The 19,275-nt window shown below is 38.5% G+C and overlaps 1 protein-coding gene across 6 annotated transcripts in view; it reads left to right on the top strand.

Moving 5' to 3' along the window:
* Nucleotides 1-19,275, top strand: part of CTNND2 (catenin delta 2) — a 662,788-nt gene that overhangs the window by 97,893 nt on the left and 545,620 nt on the right. For all 6 annotated transcript variants that reach the window (XM_054059035.1, XM_054059034.1, XM_054059037.1 and 3 more), the window contains exon 2: nucleotides 17,390-17,523. In XM_054059035.1, coding sequence (XP_053915010.1) covers nucleotides 17,395-17,523 — 129 coding nt within the window. In that variant the 5' untranslated portion in view covers nucleotides 17,390-17,394. The remainder of the gene's footprint in view (nucleotides 1-17,389; nucleotides 17,524-19,275) is intronic.

The raw sequence follows: 19,275 nt of genomic DNA, 5'->3' as shown, positions 1-19,275 counted from the left end.
AAACTCATGTAATTTATAAGTACCTCTAAAAGCCCAACTTGAACTCATGGGCTAAAGGTGATAGTAATAATGCTTAGTGTTCAAAGACTGCCTGTAGCTGAAAAACAAAAGAAGTACCGGATCAGCTCACTATGTGGAATGCATCTGATGATTTAAGGTATAGGACAGGAAGCAGCTATCTGTGTTGTTAAGATTTATTTTTGGTGGGCAACAGCGTAGTAAGTGCTAAATAAAGAGTGTTAGGTATTAGAATAACTGTTCTTTTAGATTTGTTTATTCAAACATCTCTATCAAATTGTAAAACCATTAATAAAGGAATTGGACTGCAAATGAATAGCTATTTCTAGCCTTGAATAGTCTTTGTGTCGAGTATTTTCTTTTGGTAAATCTTACAGGTGTTTGAAGTCAGAAAACAGTTAATGATTTGCTGCCTATTCTAAATGATTTTAAATGTTTCTGTAATGATTTTAAGAGTTGTGGAGGGTGTATTGCTTGTTTTCTTCATTGTCAGTTCTCCCCCTGTCGCTTTCAAAAATTCTTCAGTAAAAGTGGCCATAAGGAGATTATGAAATTCAAACTGTTACAGCTTTAAGTCACTGTAAAGTGTGTGATGGGACTTCAGAACATCCACTGTGCGGTGAATATGTGCTGTTCCTAGCTGTCTTTACTGCAGTAAACTTCTAGTTGAATTTATTTTTCCTTTGCATGTTTGGACTAAAAAGGTCTGAGTCTCCTATCAAATAACAGTATCAAATAACTTGTAAGTAATGCTTTTGAATAATTTATTTTGTAGTCAGAAAATAATTGCGTATGTTAAATTCTGTGCTTGCTTAATTGAGTATATTGGATTCGGTAGAGATCTGTGTATTCTGTTTTTATGATATTTTTCCCTTATTTTTTCTTAATTTATACAGTCTTTAGGCCAGTGGATCCCCAGTTGCAGTTGAAGGCTAGAGATACACCTGTAGTATAAATGTTAATTTTGCTGCTATGCCCTGTAAAACATAAACACGTTCAGAGCTTCTGCTTTTTCAAAGAGACTTTTCCATAATGCAGAAAAAGATACTTTCCAGAAATATGATTCTTGGAAATGCCTGAACTGTTTAAGACTAGGGTGGGTGGGTGTGCTTAATTACGAGACGGCTGCTTGGATGGAGTATTTCAGCCCAAACAGTGAGCTTCTGAAAAAGATAAGTGGCTCAAAATAGGATCTTAAAATGAGAAGTGCTAAGCACTACTGGCTGAGCGTGTAACTAGAAGAGAAAGCTAGAAAGAAAATTGTGAAAGTTCCTCACCAGCTTCACATCTGGTATAGTGAATATAAGTGAACGTCACCAGAGCTGGTTTTGAAAACTGCTTCCAGCGTACTGGGCTCCGTGCTGTTGCTGACTGCTTTCCTAGAAGATGTGATGTCTCAGGTCTACATTATGCACCTTCCCCCTCCACACTGGTTCCATTTTGGGAGGCAGCGTCTCTCGCCTTGGTTGAGGATGGGAGAGGAAGGAGGAGGCACAGAGAGAAGTGGTACCTTCCTTCTTGGCTTCCTGCCCATATCCTTGGCCTCCTCCCCAGTATCATTGGGTGTATCTCTGGCATTACCTCCCTGAATGTGATGTTTGCTTAACTTGTGCAGACTTTCTTAAGATAAAGAAAATTGATTTCCTGTTACAATCTGTAATTTGACAGGATGAGCTTGTAAATAAAATCATAAATGCAATTCAGATTCTGTATATATAAGTGTGGATTAAGGCATCCTGTAAATACATCATATAGTATGTATATAGGTAGTTAAAACTAGGTAATGTAGACAGCCAAAACAGACATTGGAAAACGTGTATAACTTTAAGCAATTGTGTGCATGTCCTTGAGGGGATGTTGCTGCTGTTGCAGGAAGTGACAGTGTGAAGGAATTCAACAGTGCCTTAAATCAGCCTTGCAAGGAAAATGGGGGACAGAAGTTTTTACACCACTCCAGTTTACTCAGTGAGATAATTCTAAGGACTTACACATGGCAGTAATTTAGTATTAATTCTGTTGGAGGCTTGAACAATAGTTCTTGTTTGGAAACAATCTGGACAGAAGGAATGGTTAAAAGAGGCTGATATGGAATGCTACAGAAGTAGTCAATCCCTGAGAGAATATTTAAAGAAAAAGAGCAGTGTATCTTTGTAGGGCTGCAAGAAATGGAAGAAGTAGATGCTGGAGGATATGTACTGAATTGAATATATTGATTTCTTTTCTGTTACCACTAATAACTTTGACTTAGGAAAATAGAGTTACACAGTGTATAATGAAATTCTAGTACAGATAAGTCATGGGTAATTTTCAGTTCTATGCAACTAGCTGGTTTAAACCCAACTTACTGAGGGGAAAGCTGACTTGCTTCTTATGCCTAGTTGCTGTTACAACTTCATTATTGTTTCTAATATCTTAGAGTACCCTTTAATAATGGACCCATTGTTTAGGAAACAAATTTTTGAGAAAATTATGATAGTTCACTTGTAGGTGCAATAAAAGAAGTAATTAAAGGCCAAGGTAAAGTTACTATGTTAGTTGCGCTAACTATCCTCACTGAGAAAAGGATCTAGTATCCCCTTTCTAGGGGAGTTTGTGGCTTTTCAGGCAACGCATTCCTGACATTGAAATGTGAAATTTGATTGAGCTTCATATAGTGTTGTGGGATCGTTCCTGTAGGTGAGTTACTGTGGCACTTCAATTTTTTAACAATCATTTAACTCATCTATTGATGCCAGGTGACGTTACTTCTCCCGTATGGTCATGTAGACAAAATGCATGTGGATAAGCAAGTCATGATGCACATTCTTCGCAACTACAGTTCAAACCATCATTCTGAGTCTGCCTTACACTTAAGTCTATTCGGCTTGCATTTGGAGAAATGTTCTGTTTTCTTCAGCATCAGAATTCTTATGTTAGACTGCTTCTCACCTTTTATCACTCAGCAGGAAAAATATTTAGGTGAACGTTTTTTATGCTTCCTACTTCATATGTTGTGACTGCAACTTGCTTGTAGTTAGTAACTTCTCTCTGCTATTTCTATATGCCAATCTGACTGTTCCTGTCTGTATTTAAAATGTTATATGTTGTGTTGCACTCTTTGGTCTTGCATACGCTTTGTAGTCTTTCTAAGTATTAGCACATTCACTAGGGTTTTATTTTGTACATTCCAGATCAATTAGTGTCCTTAAACAAGATTTCAAAGTCCCTCATCTAGAAAGATTGAAGGATGAGAATTTCCAAGCTGCTGGTGGGCAGGAATTCTTAAATGACATTAAACCAGTTGGCTCTGAGGGAGTTATGCAAAGATTTAGGTTTGTCTGGTTTTTCCCCAGCAATTTTTCTATCATTTAACAGATTATCCAGCTTGGTGTATTGAAAACAGGAAGAAGAAAGACTTAATATAACCAGTCTGTTATAAGTCTTGCAAGTGATATGTTCCTATCGGATATATTTTAAGAGTCCTAGTGTATGTATATAAAGATAACTATTTAAGTTAGTATTCTTTTAGTGTGATAGAGTGAAGACTGAAACTATTGGACTAATAACTTTATACAATTAAACATAGATATTTTTATTGTTTTCCATCAGTTAGCTGTCTCCTGGATAATATAATTTTGGCTAGAAAGAATCTAAAGTAGAGGCTATGTACTGTGCCAGGACAGAGGGTTTGGTTGAACCAGCTGCATGAGGGGACTAGTAATTTCCAAACTTTCTGACAGGCTAACTGAAAAGAAAATGCAAAAGACTGTTCTCTCTAAATCACAAAACAGGGCATACAAGTAGACATATATTCTCTTTTTTATGTACTTTGCTGTAAATTTCTCAGTTAATTCCATAATGCCTGGCTATATGTTTTCAACTAAACAAGTTTAGGTGAGTTGTCATCACGTGCTAATAATGATTGGCATTGTCCATTTAAGCATATTCCAGTTAAATCAAACTTTCAAACTTGGTCTGTGTATGTGAAATATACTTAATAAAAATTATGCATTAATGCAAGGACTTCTACCTCTGCTTTCTGGCAGTTTTCCACTCTGCTACCTTTTCTTATGATTGTGACTCTTGGGAGAGCTAGATTGTATCTTAGGTGAGATACTTTCCCTCTTTGTGCCACTTTACTCTGTAAAAAGGGAACAGTGGTATTTTCTTTTCTGAAGAGTCCTGCGATGGCTGATACAGAAACACTCCAAGACTAATTCTTTGAAGGAGGCACAGAGATGACTTGAAGGACATGACTCTGGAGTGGTCAACAACTGAGCATCACAGCAGAAGAAAAACTGGTGTGGTTATCCAGCAGAATCAAGTGATGAGGTGGAGTTCCCATGTAAGAAATAGAAAGGATTTTGTGCTTTGGAAGGATAAATGTAAAAACATAATAAGCAGATCAGAAAAAGCTTAAGAAACAAGAAAAGGCATAAAAATTTAATGAAAACTTTATAATATCTGGAACAAGAACTTGGCAGCAGGTCTGTAGGGCTAGTAGTAGATAGGGACAGTTGGAGATCATTGCCATTTAAAGACCGAATTACAGTATGGATGCTAAATGAATTTGAATACCAAAACACATTCATCACACATCTATGCATTTTAAGAGTTGCATGATTTCACTGTTCCATGGGAGAGATTACTTGGTCTAGGAGAAAAAGTGGGCAGGCTACTGCAGTGGTTCCTCACACACTTTCTCTTTTCCATGGTGGAGAGAGTGAAGTCTAAGAGAGAAATCAAGTGCGTCAGCACAGTGTTTCCAGCTGGGTCATGGAGTCTCCTGGGTAGTCTCTGGTGCTTTCAAGTCCTCTGAGTATTGGTGAGATGGTCCCAAATTCCGGTACGGGGTTGTGAGGTTCTGTCCTGTTTTTTGTACTCTATTTTCCCCAATATTAAGAATCTTTTGTTACAAGATTGGGCAGGGAGTGCGGTGTTGGTGATTAGCCATTTCAGATGGTGATCTCTGATTTGCGGTTGCTGCTGTTACTGCTCACAATCTGCTTGTTACAGATACTTCTGGTCGTGTTTGCCCTTTTTGATAATCAACAGGCTGTTTACATAGTTTAGCTATCTGTTTTCCTCAGCACACAAAACCTGTTCTGTTTGTTCTTCAGGATAGGTGGTTGACTGTAATTCTTCTGCTTTTGCCACAGTAAAGAGTTGGTTAGCATTTACTGGCTTATGCTAATAGCTATCCCATCTAGACATAACTCATGCTAACTGCTACAGAGAGTGAAGAAAAACTAAGTTTTTAAAAAAATCTTTCTTGGCCATGAAGCATGTTTGTGAAGCTTCCCATACTGCACCATTCTTTGTGGGGATGCTGTAGGGTCTCAAAATATTGTAAAGAGCATATGAAGCCAAAACCACAAAATAGTTTATGATAAAAACTCACATGGATAAATGTAACATGATGAATTTATTGAGAAGAAGGAGAGTACAACATCCTAACTTGATAGGTTCTGAGCCCATTTTACTATGCAGGAATCTGATGTGGCATTTGGTACTTTTTGGGGTTTGTATTCATAAGCCCATGTGAAAAGGAATGAGGAGACGAGCAGCCATAGTTCCCTTTAGGAGTACCGCTCAATGCTCTCCCCATCCACCAGCTTTGCCAGTATCACACCAGCAGGATACTGTATGTGGAGAGAGAGAAAAGCATGGCAATCGTTCTATCTGCGGACACTCCTTAGCTCATTAGGAAAACGCTAAGGAAGTGTTTGATAGTCGTTCTTGTCTCAGATTGGAAAGGTGGATCCAGCCACTTAAAAGAGACAACATCCTTACCCTAGCAGGTCCCTACTTCAGCATGCAGTGAATAAGTGTTCTTCTATGAGCTCTCTGTTGGGATACAGCCATGAAAGGAATCCCAGGGTAACTGCTGTCTTGGTTCTGTAGTGCAGCCGTAATTTCTAGACATTATTTGTGTATCTAAAGGTTAGTCTGAAGCTACATTGCACAGTGTTGTATGGGGCTTGGAAGTATGTCTTCTGCTGTGTGGTCCTAATAAAAGGGTGCGACGTGAGGCAAAGAGGATCTGTGCAATTCAGTGTGATATATAGATAAGTAAGCTCCTTAACTGTAGGAATTAGTGGGGAAGTAGATTAGTGCTGAGGTTACACCAACACTAGAAATGTCTATCCTCCTTCAGGTTTGGAGCCGTGGGAAACATTAAGAGTAGTCGGAATGAATCAGCCTGCAGTTTAAATTTAAAGTAGTAGCAATAAACAGTCTGTTTTGGCACAGAACCTTAGTGGATTACTTGCCTCAGACTCAAGAGACTGTGCTTTTGCCTTGCTATCTCTGTTCTTTGTAATGAACGTGTCCTCAGGTGTTTCTGCGATTGACCGCATCTCTTGCATTATCAACTTTCTATTTTTTAATCTTACTGCTGTTGGTGGTGTTGGAGGGGAATTACTTAGATGTGGTGTGTGCTGGGATGACCCTGGCCGGCAACTAATACCTCACCCACTTGCTTGTTGACCTCTCACAGCAGGATGCGGGAGAAGAATTGGGCAGGAAAAAACCTGAGATAAAGACAGTTGAATAAGTGGAAGAAAAAGGAAAAAAAAAAAAAGTAACTGATGCTTAGCCAGTCCCCAAGCAACACCTACTTTATAGAAACTGCCTCCCCTTTTTATTGCTAAGCGTGATAGTATATGGTCTGGAGTATCCCTTTGGCCAGTTGGTTGGCTATCCCAGCCGTGTTGCCTCCCAACCTTGCTTGCAGGGCAGAGTGAGAAATAGAGAAGGCCTCTGCTATGCAAGTGCCTTCAGTAGTAGCTGAAACTCTCCTTAGGTCACAAATCTAAACCACAGCACCACCATATGAGCTTCTATAAAGAAGATAAACTGCATTCCAAACAGACCCAGAACATGATGTCGCTTAATTTTTGAAGGAACACCCCATGTTGTGTTAGAATCACGTACTCTTATGGTATGTAGGTCACGAAAGATTTTAAGAATTCACTGTAGGAATGTTTCTGGCTTTTGTTTGTAGATGTGCATTTTGCTCTATATGCTTGGGGATATTGGCGTTGTCACTGAAATAACTCTCGTTCCCTCGGTAACACCACTAAACAGTATTCTCTTATTGGATTCCATGAATGGAACAATTTTGTTTGAATTATGAATAGACTTTTCAGCAAAACTGAAATCAATTATTATAAATCCTTATGCTGAGACCCCTAAAATATTGGCAGGAATATGAATTTTTATATTGGTTTCTCTTTGTGATCGTGTTGCTGGCTCCAGCTGTGAAATAGTCTCCTAAGATTTTTAGGAGGTTGCTCGGTTATCAGATGGTGCATGCTAGCTGGCTAGGATATATTCTTAGAGATTAGGTAGGTGTTTTCAGTACCAATGAAATAGGAAAATGTTTCAAGCCAGCATGTGGTTTATCTGTCCCGATTAATCACTTATTCAGTTACTACAATATATTGACAGAGAATGGGCCTGGGGCAGTTAACTGACACAGTGCTGTCTTTGTGGTTTGAATCTCATCTTTAAGTCTTTGCGGTGCTAACTCAAGTTCAATAGAAACAAGGAAGGGTTATATTATTGGGCCATGTTTCTCTTGCCTTTTTTCAAAGTCCTTCGGGCCAAATGCTGTGGTTTTTCTCTCATAAGCACTTCTTCAGAGTTATCCTGCTGAAATCATGGGGAATGTTTTAGGATTTTTTTTTATTGTAAGGAGAAAGGCCGTGTAGTAATTCAAGGTACTTGAAATTTTAACTGCTAGAAAAAAAACGGCAAGTCTGCCTTGTTTTATGACATATTACTTGAGTGAAGGAGTATTTAGTGTGATCATATTAAACTAAAAGGTTTGGAAGTGTTGCATATGGCTTAAGCTCTAAGCAAAACTTTAGGTTTCATATAGCTTCTAATGTTTTGACACTGGTTAATGTAGTTGTATGAAAGTATTTGGTGCAGCCTGCAGAGACCTTGTCTATGTCTATAAGATCTTGCATTTTGCTTCTCTTTAGAGAACAGGAAAATAGGGATGTTTTAATCAAACTTGGAGCAGGACTAGAGAATCCCTCAGGAAGAAATTTTTTTCCTATTGAGCTGTAGGCTTTGGATTGTTTCAGCAAATGCCTTTTTATTGTGTCAGGCATATGTGTAACAGAAGGGAAAAGAAAGTTTCATATACACTAGTTGTGTATATGTGCCAACATCTGTGGTTTCTATTTTAGGTATTACATATTTATCTGTTGGACTTTAGGACAGGTTAAGTCAAGGAAAGTGTTGGGCCATATTTGCTAGTATAGCTTCTCTTCATTCAGGTTTTAGAATATGGCTGTCTTTGTCCTTCACTGTGACAGGTTCTTGTATATGTTCCATCGCGCTTTTGCAAAGAGCAGGAAAAAAAAAACCAAAACACGGAGGGGACATGTTATGATTTACTGAACCTGAACTTTTACTTATCTGAAATTTAAAACCAGAGGATTCTTTTTTTATCCACTTAGAGGTCCTAAATACCGAAATAGTATGATTAAACTAACTGAGAATGCAACAGTTCAAGCCACAAACAAAGTCAAGAGGGAGCTTGTCTGTCTTAGTGAATTGGCAACTGGATTTACAAAGAACAATCCCTGAAAGAAAGCAGTCCTTGCTCTTTGGAAAACACCTGTGATGGGTTAACTAGAATAAGAACAGTGCTGACTTGATCCTTTATATCCCTGACCCTTAACTGAACCTAAGCTTTTGCAAAGGTCCTATTGTATCCTGTGTTGTTCGGGCTTTTAACTTACACCTGCTGAATTCTTAGTTTGTCAGAATGACTCCTGAATGCCATGAAAGCTGGTGGTTTTCATGTTCATAGGTACAGTGTCAGACCTATTTATTTTTTTGCTTACCACAGTTGTTACAAGCTACTGTGTTGGAGCTGTTAGCAATTGTAGGCTTTCAAATAACCACTGTTGTTCATATACGTAGGGAGAAATAGAGATTACCTATGGCAATCATGCAATTATTATATTGAAGAACATTAGATTATTTTGTGTATATTTTTTAAAAATTAAAAACAACTAGAAACAGGATCAGCATTAGTCCTTGCTTCTGAAATCTTGATATAATTAATGAAATTGTAGACAATTTTAGGTTAAAAAGAATGTATTCAAGTGTTTTCATTTTACTGTAAGTTCCTGTGATTTTAAAACAATAGCAAAAAAAGTAAGAGCAACTTTAATAGAAACAACAGAAATGCCTTTTATTAAATGTGAGTCATACTGTAATCTCTGTACAGTGTGTCTAAGGTACAGAAAAGGAAGCAAGAAATATTTCAAGATTGATAATTTCATATTGAGTTAGTTTGAATGATTGGTTCTTATCCAAGACTACTTTAGTGTCATTCATGGTTCTCCAGATTAGCTCAGCAACAAGCCAAATTTGGTTTCTGTGCAGTAAGACAGCATGACTTACATTTTTATAATGAATGCTCTCACTGATTAATGGTTCATCGTACAGGGAAAACCCACTGGGGAGCACATATTCCTTACCACAATATCTTTTTAATTAAAGAAACATATTTGGATTTTCTGATCCCACCGATTTGATGCAGTTGCCATTGTAGTGGATAACTTGGCTTTTAACATATACTTGCAGACATTGTGGAGCTGATTTTCGTTTATTAGCTTTGCTTAACCTATTTGCCCTTTCTACCCTTGGAAGAGTGATGTAGTATTAGGCTACGTAAACAGCATTAGCAAAGTGTCTTTTAAAGGAATATCAATTTAATATTTAAAAATGAAGGTCTGCCCCTTTTTGCGCTGTTCTGTTTTTCTTTTAAGCGTAGGTTATGAAGGACATATTAAAACAATGCAGTTTAAGTTGGAAAATAAATGAAATGCTTGGTTTACCGTTAATGTTGTTGCTTTTTCAGTTCTAGAGTTTTATTTAGTGTCCTATGTGGATGCAGTGAATGAAGCATAGTATTTCTGATGTGGAGAAGGAGGAGAATGTGATCACCAAAAGGGAGATGCAGTCCACCCCATCTGAGAAATAGAGTGTGTGTAGTGAGCAAGTTGTATGAGGAGTGGCTGAGGTCACTTACTTTGTTCAGGTTGGAGAAGAGAAGGCTCACAGGTGACCTCATTGCAGTCTACAAATTCCTCAAGAGGTACAGTGGAGAAGGAGATGTTGATCTCTCTCTAGTCACTTCCAATTTGAGATATTTCATGGTTTTAAGTAGCTTTAAAAAAGAGGTCCTCCCCCTGTTCCCTTTCCTTTCTTTGCCCCAAGATTTATGACCTGATACCATAAATCTAATTTGAATAACAATCAGCAAATTACTTGAAAAGGTGCAGTTACTTTGAATATGAGGTATTTCTATTCCAGCTCTTCAGAAAAGGCACTCTTGAAATAACCTATTCTGTTAGGTTTCTTTTCTGGTTTGTATTTCAATTCTTTAGCTAGAAAAATTAAAATAATGTAGTCCTGTTTTTGCAGATGGTGTTATGACCTTATTATGTTAAGGTTCCAGACATCACAAAAATGTTTGTTTTCATTCAGACTTTTTGAATTCTTTTTCACTGAAATTTTGTGAATTTTACTTAGTGATAGTTTTGGGGCTTTTATAAGTTTTAATACAGGGTACCTTTTGTACCAGAATTGAAATCTGTGCTTTTCCTTCAAGAAGGTGCCTTAACAAGAGAAAACACAACTATCTGTATTTGAACTGGAAGAGTTCGAGGAGAAGTGGGGTTTGAATGACTCAGAAGTAGCTTTTTTACTTACCTTCTGACTGGAGAACCAACCCACTGACTCTGTCCTGTTTATTTAGGAGCAATGCTTCTGGGTAGGACTCAGGTCAGATTATAAGTTTTTGACATGACAAAATGATTTTTACCCTGCTGTTCCAAAGAAATTAAGTTTCTGTGGTGGCTTTCTTAATGTTAAATAATTTTAAATTCTGTTGACTGATTTTATTCAAATTTTATGGTGCGATAAAGGCCAAAAAGTTAAAAAACAAAAAGCAAAACAAAAAAAAAAATTTGTTCAAATCAGTTGCTATACTGAATGAGATGGATGCCTGGCAGTTGGTTTTGAATTATGGAGCTATAGTAGGTAGATAGCAAAGAAGAAAGAAGTGTTGCTGAAGTTATTTTGATTGGGAGTTAAAGTAACCAGTGTACCCACATAAGATATTGAGTTTCTTTTAATTCGGTTATGCACTGAGCAGTGTTTGCCCATCTATATTCCAGATAATAAGCTGGAATTCATTACATAGTTTGGCTTTCTTCGTGTTGTGTTTATCATACTGGTTTTCCTTAGCTTTATATAGATTGTTGTTGTTTTTTAATTCTGTTTCCTATTTTGTTTAATTAATTTCTTAAAATACTTCCACTACTGGATTTCATTGGCTTATGAGATAGTGACCACGGTAGCTGTCAGCTGTAGATTATAATCCTATAGTATACACAATCATACATTGTGTCTATTTATCTAGGAATTTATGTTGTCACAAGATAAAAAAAAACAAATAAAACAAAAACTCAGCCATTCCTGCTGTCTACTTTTCTTATTAAAGTGAACAAATCAGCTTGTTTAAGTATGGTGGGTTGACTTGCTCCAGCTGCCAGGCACCCACCCAGCTGCACTCAGGGGACAAAATAAGATGGGAGAGCTCATAGGTTGAGATAGAGATGGGGAGATCACGGACCAATTACTGTCATGGGCAAGACATACTAGTCATTGGGAAAATTCACTTAACTAAATGGCAATCAAAATAAAATGGGATGGTGAGAAACAAAGAGAACACTTGAAACACTCAACCAAACCCCTTTTCTTCCCAGACAGCTTTGCTCTGTCATCTCCAACTCTTCTACCTCCTCCACCCCTGAGCAGCAGAGAGGAATGGGGAATGGCAGGCTATGGACAGTCCATATCATCTCCTCTCTGCCGCTCATCCTCCTAAAACTTTTCCAGCTACCATGTGGTTTCAACTGGTCTAATGGTATTTCCCATGTATGTGTGGTGGGTTCACCAGATGCCCACCCAGCCACTCTTTCCTGCCCCACTGGAGTGTCTCCCAGGGCTGCAGGGGACTCTCTGCCAGAGCACCTGGAGCCCCTTCTCCTGCTCTCTCTTTGGGGCTCATAGGGCTTTTTCTCACAAGGTTTCTCTCAGCCCTGGCTGCTGGGAAGTGTTTTGCCCTTTTCTGACCCAGGATTTCCCCAGGGCTTCTGTCTGTGGCTCCTTTGCTGGGGCCGCTGGAGCTGCCTGGAAATATCTGTGTCCAGTGTGAGGTGCCTGGGCGGAGAGGGTGGTTTTGTTTGGGTTTATACAGTTGGACTTTTTTCATAAAAGTGAGGTAAAGGTTTTAGATACTCTTAGAAAAACAAATGAACACCTCCAAAAAAGACCAAATCCAGGGTCAAACTCTCCAACTCCACGTAGAATTTTGCCAGCACTGTGGAGTATAGGAATCTATGAATTATTTATGTCTGACTTTCCAGTGTGTTCCCAAAAGGCTGGTAGTATTCTTCCTGTTCATCTATCTATGATCATCTAAGATCTTAATTTGATTCTCTCAGGAGCGTGTATACGCTCTGACTTACAGAATCTCATTTGTATTTCTGTGACATTGATAGGAAATGTTATTGCTGTTGTGGAAACTCAGTGCAGCAGATTTACTTTGTTTTGTAGTTACTCAGCTATGGTGGACTCTGTTAAGCTGCTTAATTTTTGTTTTTCTTTTCATACTTGCTCTAATTTCCCTTTTGTTTTTAGTACTAAGTTCCCATGAGTGTGGGTTAAGAGGCTATTAGCCAACTTATTTTACGAGGAAAAATGAAAATAATTGAGGTAATTGTTCTAGAGAAGAGAAGCCAGAGCAGAAGTTAAGGTACAGTGGTCATTATCATGTACGATAATGCACTTTTCAAGAGGAATGATGAAACAGTTCTGGGTTTTTTTGTGTCTACACTGAATAGTACAGGAAACATTGAGCTTAAATGTATTGTATAAAACACTAAAGCAATTTTTTTACTGGTAGGGCTGGTGGAGCCCTTGGGGAGAGGAGAAGAGGCCTTGGGATGCTGCAGTGAGGGGAGCTGTGAAGGACTGGTTAAGCATATTAGATATCTGCAATAACTTAAGAAAAAAATCTGCCTGGTCTAGAGATTTAGTGGTGGTCTAGAGGCTTGGAGCCCCATTTCTGTAATTTGGAGCCTTATTTTCTGTAATTCTGCAGTACAGTTTGGAGTCACATTAAAACCAGAGAACATCTGATTTCTTATACTGGAGACCAAGCTAAATTAAAGGGTATACCTGCTCTGAGCAGATGGACTAGTGCAAATGCAGGCCTTTACTATTTTGATGTTTACTGTTGAAACACCGTCGCTGATTCATGTTTGATGTTTTTAATATAACTACTTTCGGTACAGTGGCTTCTCTGTTGCTTGTGAAAACTCCTTCTGCATTTCCTTTTTAAATGGTATTTCTCATATGAATTAGTCTAATAAAAAATATTAAAATATGTAATATTAACAGCTCATGTGGATAAAATCATACTGTAAATTCAATGTTGCTAGCTTACTAAGCACAACTGGCTGCAATCTTTACCTCTGCAACAACTGGAGTAATAAACTGAACTAATGAAATCGGTGCTAGAAATTATATTCTCTGCCCAGAAGAAATATATTGAAAGGTGCATAAAACATTACTTCTAGTGGCAGGGACATTTCTCATGCTTTTCCTGTTTTTAGATGAAAAGGACATGCAGTGTGTGCTTTTTTCCCCCTTCTCTCTCTTAAAGCTATATTTTTAAAAAAACCAAAATCCTGGAAACATGCAGTGGTTGTAGAATATTAGCTACTATTCTATCCAGAGTTTGAGCCTATTTAAAGCAAGAACAATTATTGCAGCAGTTGGTTGTGTAATCAGGGTTTTTTTCTGTGTAAACTGATAATTGCCAAATTGTTCATTACTAAGGTAAGTTTTGAAGTGTTCCTTGGTGGAAACCAAGTGTATATGAAAACTTAGAGCCTAAAAATGCAGTCCCCAAACAGTTTCAGAATAGCAGCAGATGGTTGCTGCCTGTATCATGCGCGTTAATGTTTTGTACACGGAGAAACTGGTGTTATCAGTAGCATCTTTTTGGTCATCGAGTGGCTTCCCCGTTGACCATGTGGCCTTGCTGTCCCTCTCAAATACACTTTAAATATTTTGGAGTGTGTGGTCGTGCTCGGGCAAGCATTTTATGTAGCAAATATTTTTTTTTCCAACAACTCAGGCAGGCTCATTTCTCTCAGTCTTTCTGGAAACCTAACAGTAAGATAAACCCACCGTGCCTCAGTGGGCCTCATTCGGGTTAGCTCTTAGGGAGTGGTACATGCCAAAACCAGTCTTTCAGTCAGGGAATTTCACTTAATTAGTTATATTGCCAGTTAACATAAGCTTTACATGATTGGGTTTGGTATTGAGAAATGAAGAAGATGACCAATTAAATGAACATGCAGAGAAGATGCGTCTCCTCATCCTGGTGTCACATCCCCTTGCTGAATCTTAGACTTGGTCCGTTTGGTGAGGTGGTGGGTGAGGTCTTCCCACACAGGTCAGCCCTGCAGCAACCCCACTCCCAAATACTTTTGGTCACCAAGTGGCTTCCGCATTGACCGTGTGGCCTTGCTTTCCTTCTCAAAACCACTTTAAATATTTTGGAGTGCTTGTTTGTGCTAGGGCAGGCATACTTATGCTTGCAGCACTTAACAAAGCCCTGCCAGATTTGCCTGGTATGGAGAGGTCCAGTATGGAAAAGAGGGTCTCCTTGACTGCAGCCAGAGGCCTTCCAGGTAGTATTTGTTTGTTCCTGGTCAGACCCAGTAACGTTGTGCTGCTATAGGGAGCTGGGGTTGGGGGAGTGGGCAAGTCCTCTTAATTTTTTTAGGTGGAGAGGAAAATTATGATGGACTTCAAATGAGAGTTACTTGCAGTACTGGAGCCAGGACCAAGGTGTTCTTGACTCCTGGTCTTGTTTTGTTTGCTGGGTTTTACCTCCTCTGGCTTTATTGTTTATGAAACAGCTGGTTCAGCAGACTCTTCCTGCTGGTGGTCAGGCAGACCTGGGGGAGCAGGAGGAGGAGCTAAGCCAGCAAAGGGGCTTTTTCCAGGCACCTTCTTTGCAACTGGAGAAAAATCTGTCCTGCAGCCTGGAAGAAGCTCTCAGCCAGTGTGTCAGAAATTATTTAGCAGGCTTCTCATTCACAGCTCTTGTGTTTCTTCCTGCCTCTTCCTGGTCTTGGGGAGGCAGCTTTTTGTGACTCATGCTGTTGTAGTTCTACGTGGGCCGTCCTGGCTAAGAAGCATGGTTACCCACCACACAGGGCAGTAGGACTGCTTAGTGTGTCCTGATTCATGTTCCTGAATCCGTCTCTCCCTTTCCTGTGTGCAGTTTTTCAGCTGGGCGTTACAGGCTGTGGTGTTGATAGCAAGAAGTGCTGTACGCCAGTGTTTTCTGCAAATAGTAGAAGCTGCTTCCTTTGTTGCACAAAATGAGAAAACATACTTCATAAGTCCTTTTAGATTGTTGTAATGGAATCATATAGAAGATTTGTACAATATACTTGTGGTAGGAGGAGACAGATGTCTTGCTTATGTATTGGGGTATGTAGCTTCTTTAATTAAAATTATATATAATCTCATGCTTCAATATATAAACTCAAATACTGTGTTCAATTTTGGGACCCTCTGGCCAAGAATGACATTGAGCTGCTGGAGTGCAAAGAGGAGCAACAAAGCTGGTGAAGGGTCTGGAGCACAAGTCTTACAAGGACTGCTTGAGGGAACTAGGGTGGTTCGGTCTAGAGAAAAGGAGGCGGATGGGGAGACCTTACTGCTCTTTACAACTACTTGAAAGGGTTGTCAAGCACTGGACCAGGCTTGACTGGGGAAGCAGTTGAGTCGCTATCCGTGGAGGTGTTTAAAAGACAGGTAGATATGGCACCTAGAGGCATGTTTTAGTGGTGGGCTTGGCAGTGCTAGGTTTACAGTTGGACGTGATGGTCTTAAAGGTCTTTTCTAATCTAAAAGATTCTGTAATCTGGCCTGAAGTGTAGGGAGATGCCTCTTACAGGAAATAACTTTTTTTTAATGAATAGTCTGTATTTTTATATTTTTGTCTTATGTATGCTTGTCAGTGTTCTGAGCTTCCGGAAACTTTTGTAAAAGGCTGTCCAGCTGTGCTGAATGAATGTTCTTCGGCAGCACTGTGGCTTCAGAGCCCAACTTTTATAGCCTGTCATCTCCTCTTCTGGCAAACTGGTGCAGGGATGCTTGCTCTGTGTATTGAATTTTATATTTCCATTTATGAGCTACCCTTTCCTACTCTTTTCGGACTCCTTATCTCTTCCAGAAAAAGTTCTATTTTGTATAAACATGGACTTTGAAAAGCAGAATGAAGCCAAGGCACGAGTTTTGCCATTCATATGGATGGCAAGCGCTGTGCATATATGACCCGCTGAATTTTGAATATCCCCTCTGCTCTTTAGGAGGCCCATCCAGCTGGCAGCCTGTGGGCCAGTTCTCTTCCACAGAATAATTCAGGCCAGCTCTCACATGAATACGATCTTGTCCTTTCTTGCCTGCACATAACCGTGCAGGCTGCCTTTCTGCTCCTTTGCTTCTGGAATGAGGCACAGCTGGTTGGCAGAGCTGTGGCTACAGTGGCATTTTAACAGAGATGCTACACTATAGCTTAGGCTTCAGAAAGATAAATATTTTCCAGAGTCACCACCACCATTTTCCTTTCTAAAAAAGAATATTAGAAATTCTTTCAAGTGCCAAGAATTTTTTTTTAACATCTCAAAAATGGCATAATAACTGGTGTGCTGTTTTTCTCAAAAATACTCTGATAAAGAGTTGTCAAAATCGCCATCTAGACTAGAAGAAAGGCAAAGTTAGTTACCTAGGCTTTAAATGTAATGCATATTAAATAATCATGCACATTAGAAAGTCAGCACGATGTTTTAGATTTCTCTCATGTATCATTTGTTGGTTTTCTGTTTGCAAAGCATTTCATGATTCATTACTTTCATGATACTGTAATTTCATGTTGGGTGCTGCCACTGGAATACTACACAAAAATTACAGCTATAGACTATTTGAGCCCTCTCCAAATGTACTGTGGTGAATATTTTGAAGTATGACTGGGAGAGACTTTAATATTTTGTTTTGTAATTAATTTAGAATTACTTTCAGTTTTAAATAACTTCTATATTAATTCTGAATTACTGAGCAGAAACATGTTCTACAATTTTTTACTTTAATAATAATAATAATAATAATTATTGTTGTTGTTATTATTATTATTATATGCATATTATTTCTGGTGTGTATCAGGTTTCTAGTAACAAAGTCATTGTTTTATTTTTTACATAAACTGCAGAAACTATGCCTGTTCCAGACCAGCCCTCGTCTTCTGACAAGACAAGTTCCCTTAGTCCTGTTTTGAACACATCCAACGGCGATGGCTCTGAAACTGAGACAACTTCTGCAATTCTAGCTTCAGTCAAAGAACAGGTATGGAAGTGCTGCGCCTGCAGCCTGGAAGACGGTAATATGATACAGAGTTTTCTTACAAAGGTTTGGTAGATGGTATCTGAATAATTTCATTCACAAATGCATATTGCAATGAATGTTAAATATTTCTTTATGTCTTAGTGTACTTCCATATGCTGTCTTACAGTAAATTTAACTTAATTGAATTGTTCATTTTATTCTTCACTTTCACTTTTTACTATGAATGGCCGTTTTGAGAGCTCTGTCTTTTCCTAATTGACAATCTGCTTGTGGAATTAAGGTGTATAGGTAAATGAGTAGTTGCAGAGGGGATGTGTTGTCCGAGTCTTTTCAGTTGAAAGGATTTATAAGACTCTTAGAATTTTAAAATTTAATGTATACACATTTTTTTGGGTTTTTTGTGTAATGCTTTATATGAGATTATTTTAGGGCAAAATTGAGTAGGACAGAGGCTTTCAACCTTTGATGATTAAGAACGAAAGTACTAGAAATTTTTGAAAGACAAGTCTTTGCTGTGATTTGTGACCAACTTTAACAAGAAAGGTTTGGACATATTAATGTAAACTTTTGTGGGCTGAGTGTCTGAGATTTAACTTAGTGTCCCTTTGACAACGTGATCTTACTGCCTCATTTGACTCAACAGCAGCAACAGGTGTCCCAAAGAGAGACATTAAAAGATAGCTGCACTTAGTCAGCACTCTCTTTGCTGTAGGTGTCAAAATTGGTCTTTATTTTTTCTTTTTTTATGTACCAATTCTCTCTTTTGGGTGTTGAAGTTTAATCTTTTTTTTTTCTGTTTCTGAAATATCATATGCAAGAAAGAAAGGTTATAATGTGGAATTTTGTGTTAAGATGTACGGTATGTTGTTGTACTGGAATTACCTGTGATTTAGTTGTTTGTATGCATGTTCTTTTCCAGGATAATATCATTACTTGGGCATGTTCTAATGTTTTAGCCTGAGTTACTGTATTATATTGAAGAAAAGTACCTTTGGTTTTGATTCTCTGATGTTGAAAAAATGTACAGGGAATTTACAGAGGTAGAAGTTATGCTGCATTTGCCTGTTAGAATGTGAAACACAGTATTGAACAGCGAGGAGTTCTTAGTCACTGGGTTTTGTGATTATAGTGCTAGTTTATCCCTCATCATGTATTTTGCAGCTGAACCTCCCACCCCCATAAATCTGTGAGCTGAGTACTAGAGGGAATTCGTGCTGAATCTACTAGAGAAGAAGGATTTTAAGTGGTAAATTATTAGCAAAGTTATATCTGATTCCTGTGAACTACAGCAAAAAGCAGCCTGTTATAAAGGAGTTCTGCATTCCTTTGTCACCAAGAACAGCCTAGCCAGCTAACCTAAGGTACTGCTGACTTAAGAGAGAATGTCTTGAATTATTGTGCAGGTTACTAAAATCTCAGAGGTGTTCTGTTAAGTAAATTTCTTTCCTGACAGGTGGTCTGTAGTCAGACCTGTTTTGAAGCTGAAAGACTACTAAACTAAAAAATGAGACTGTGTTGGGTTTGTTTGGGTTTTTTTTCAGATCTAAATGCATTCCTCAGAGTGTATGATGACTTCAGTAAATTTGGCTTAATAGCAACACTGATGTTTGGCAACACTCACTGCTCAGCAAGCCATCTAACTGCAATATTATTTTTATTTTTATTTTGTAGTAAGGATTTGAACAGGGAGAACCCATGCCTCAAACACGCTTTTGGGATTTTTCTACTCCCCACAATACTGAGTGTCTTGAC

This window comes from Cuculus canorus, chromosome 2 (assembly GCF_017976375.1).
Source record: "Cuculus canorus isolate bCucCan1 chromosome 2, bCucCan1.pri, whole genome shotgun sequence".
In the NCBI taxonomy this organism is placed as follows: domain Eukaryota; kingdom Metazoa; phylum Chordata; class Aves; order Cuculiformes; family Cuculidae; genus Cuculus; species Cuculus canorus.
The sequence above is the reverse complement of the archived record's forward strand: the minus strand, read 5'-3'. Positions and strand labels throughout refer to the sequence as shown.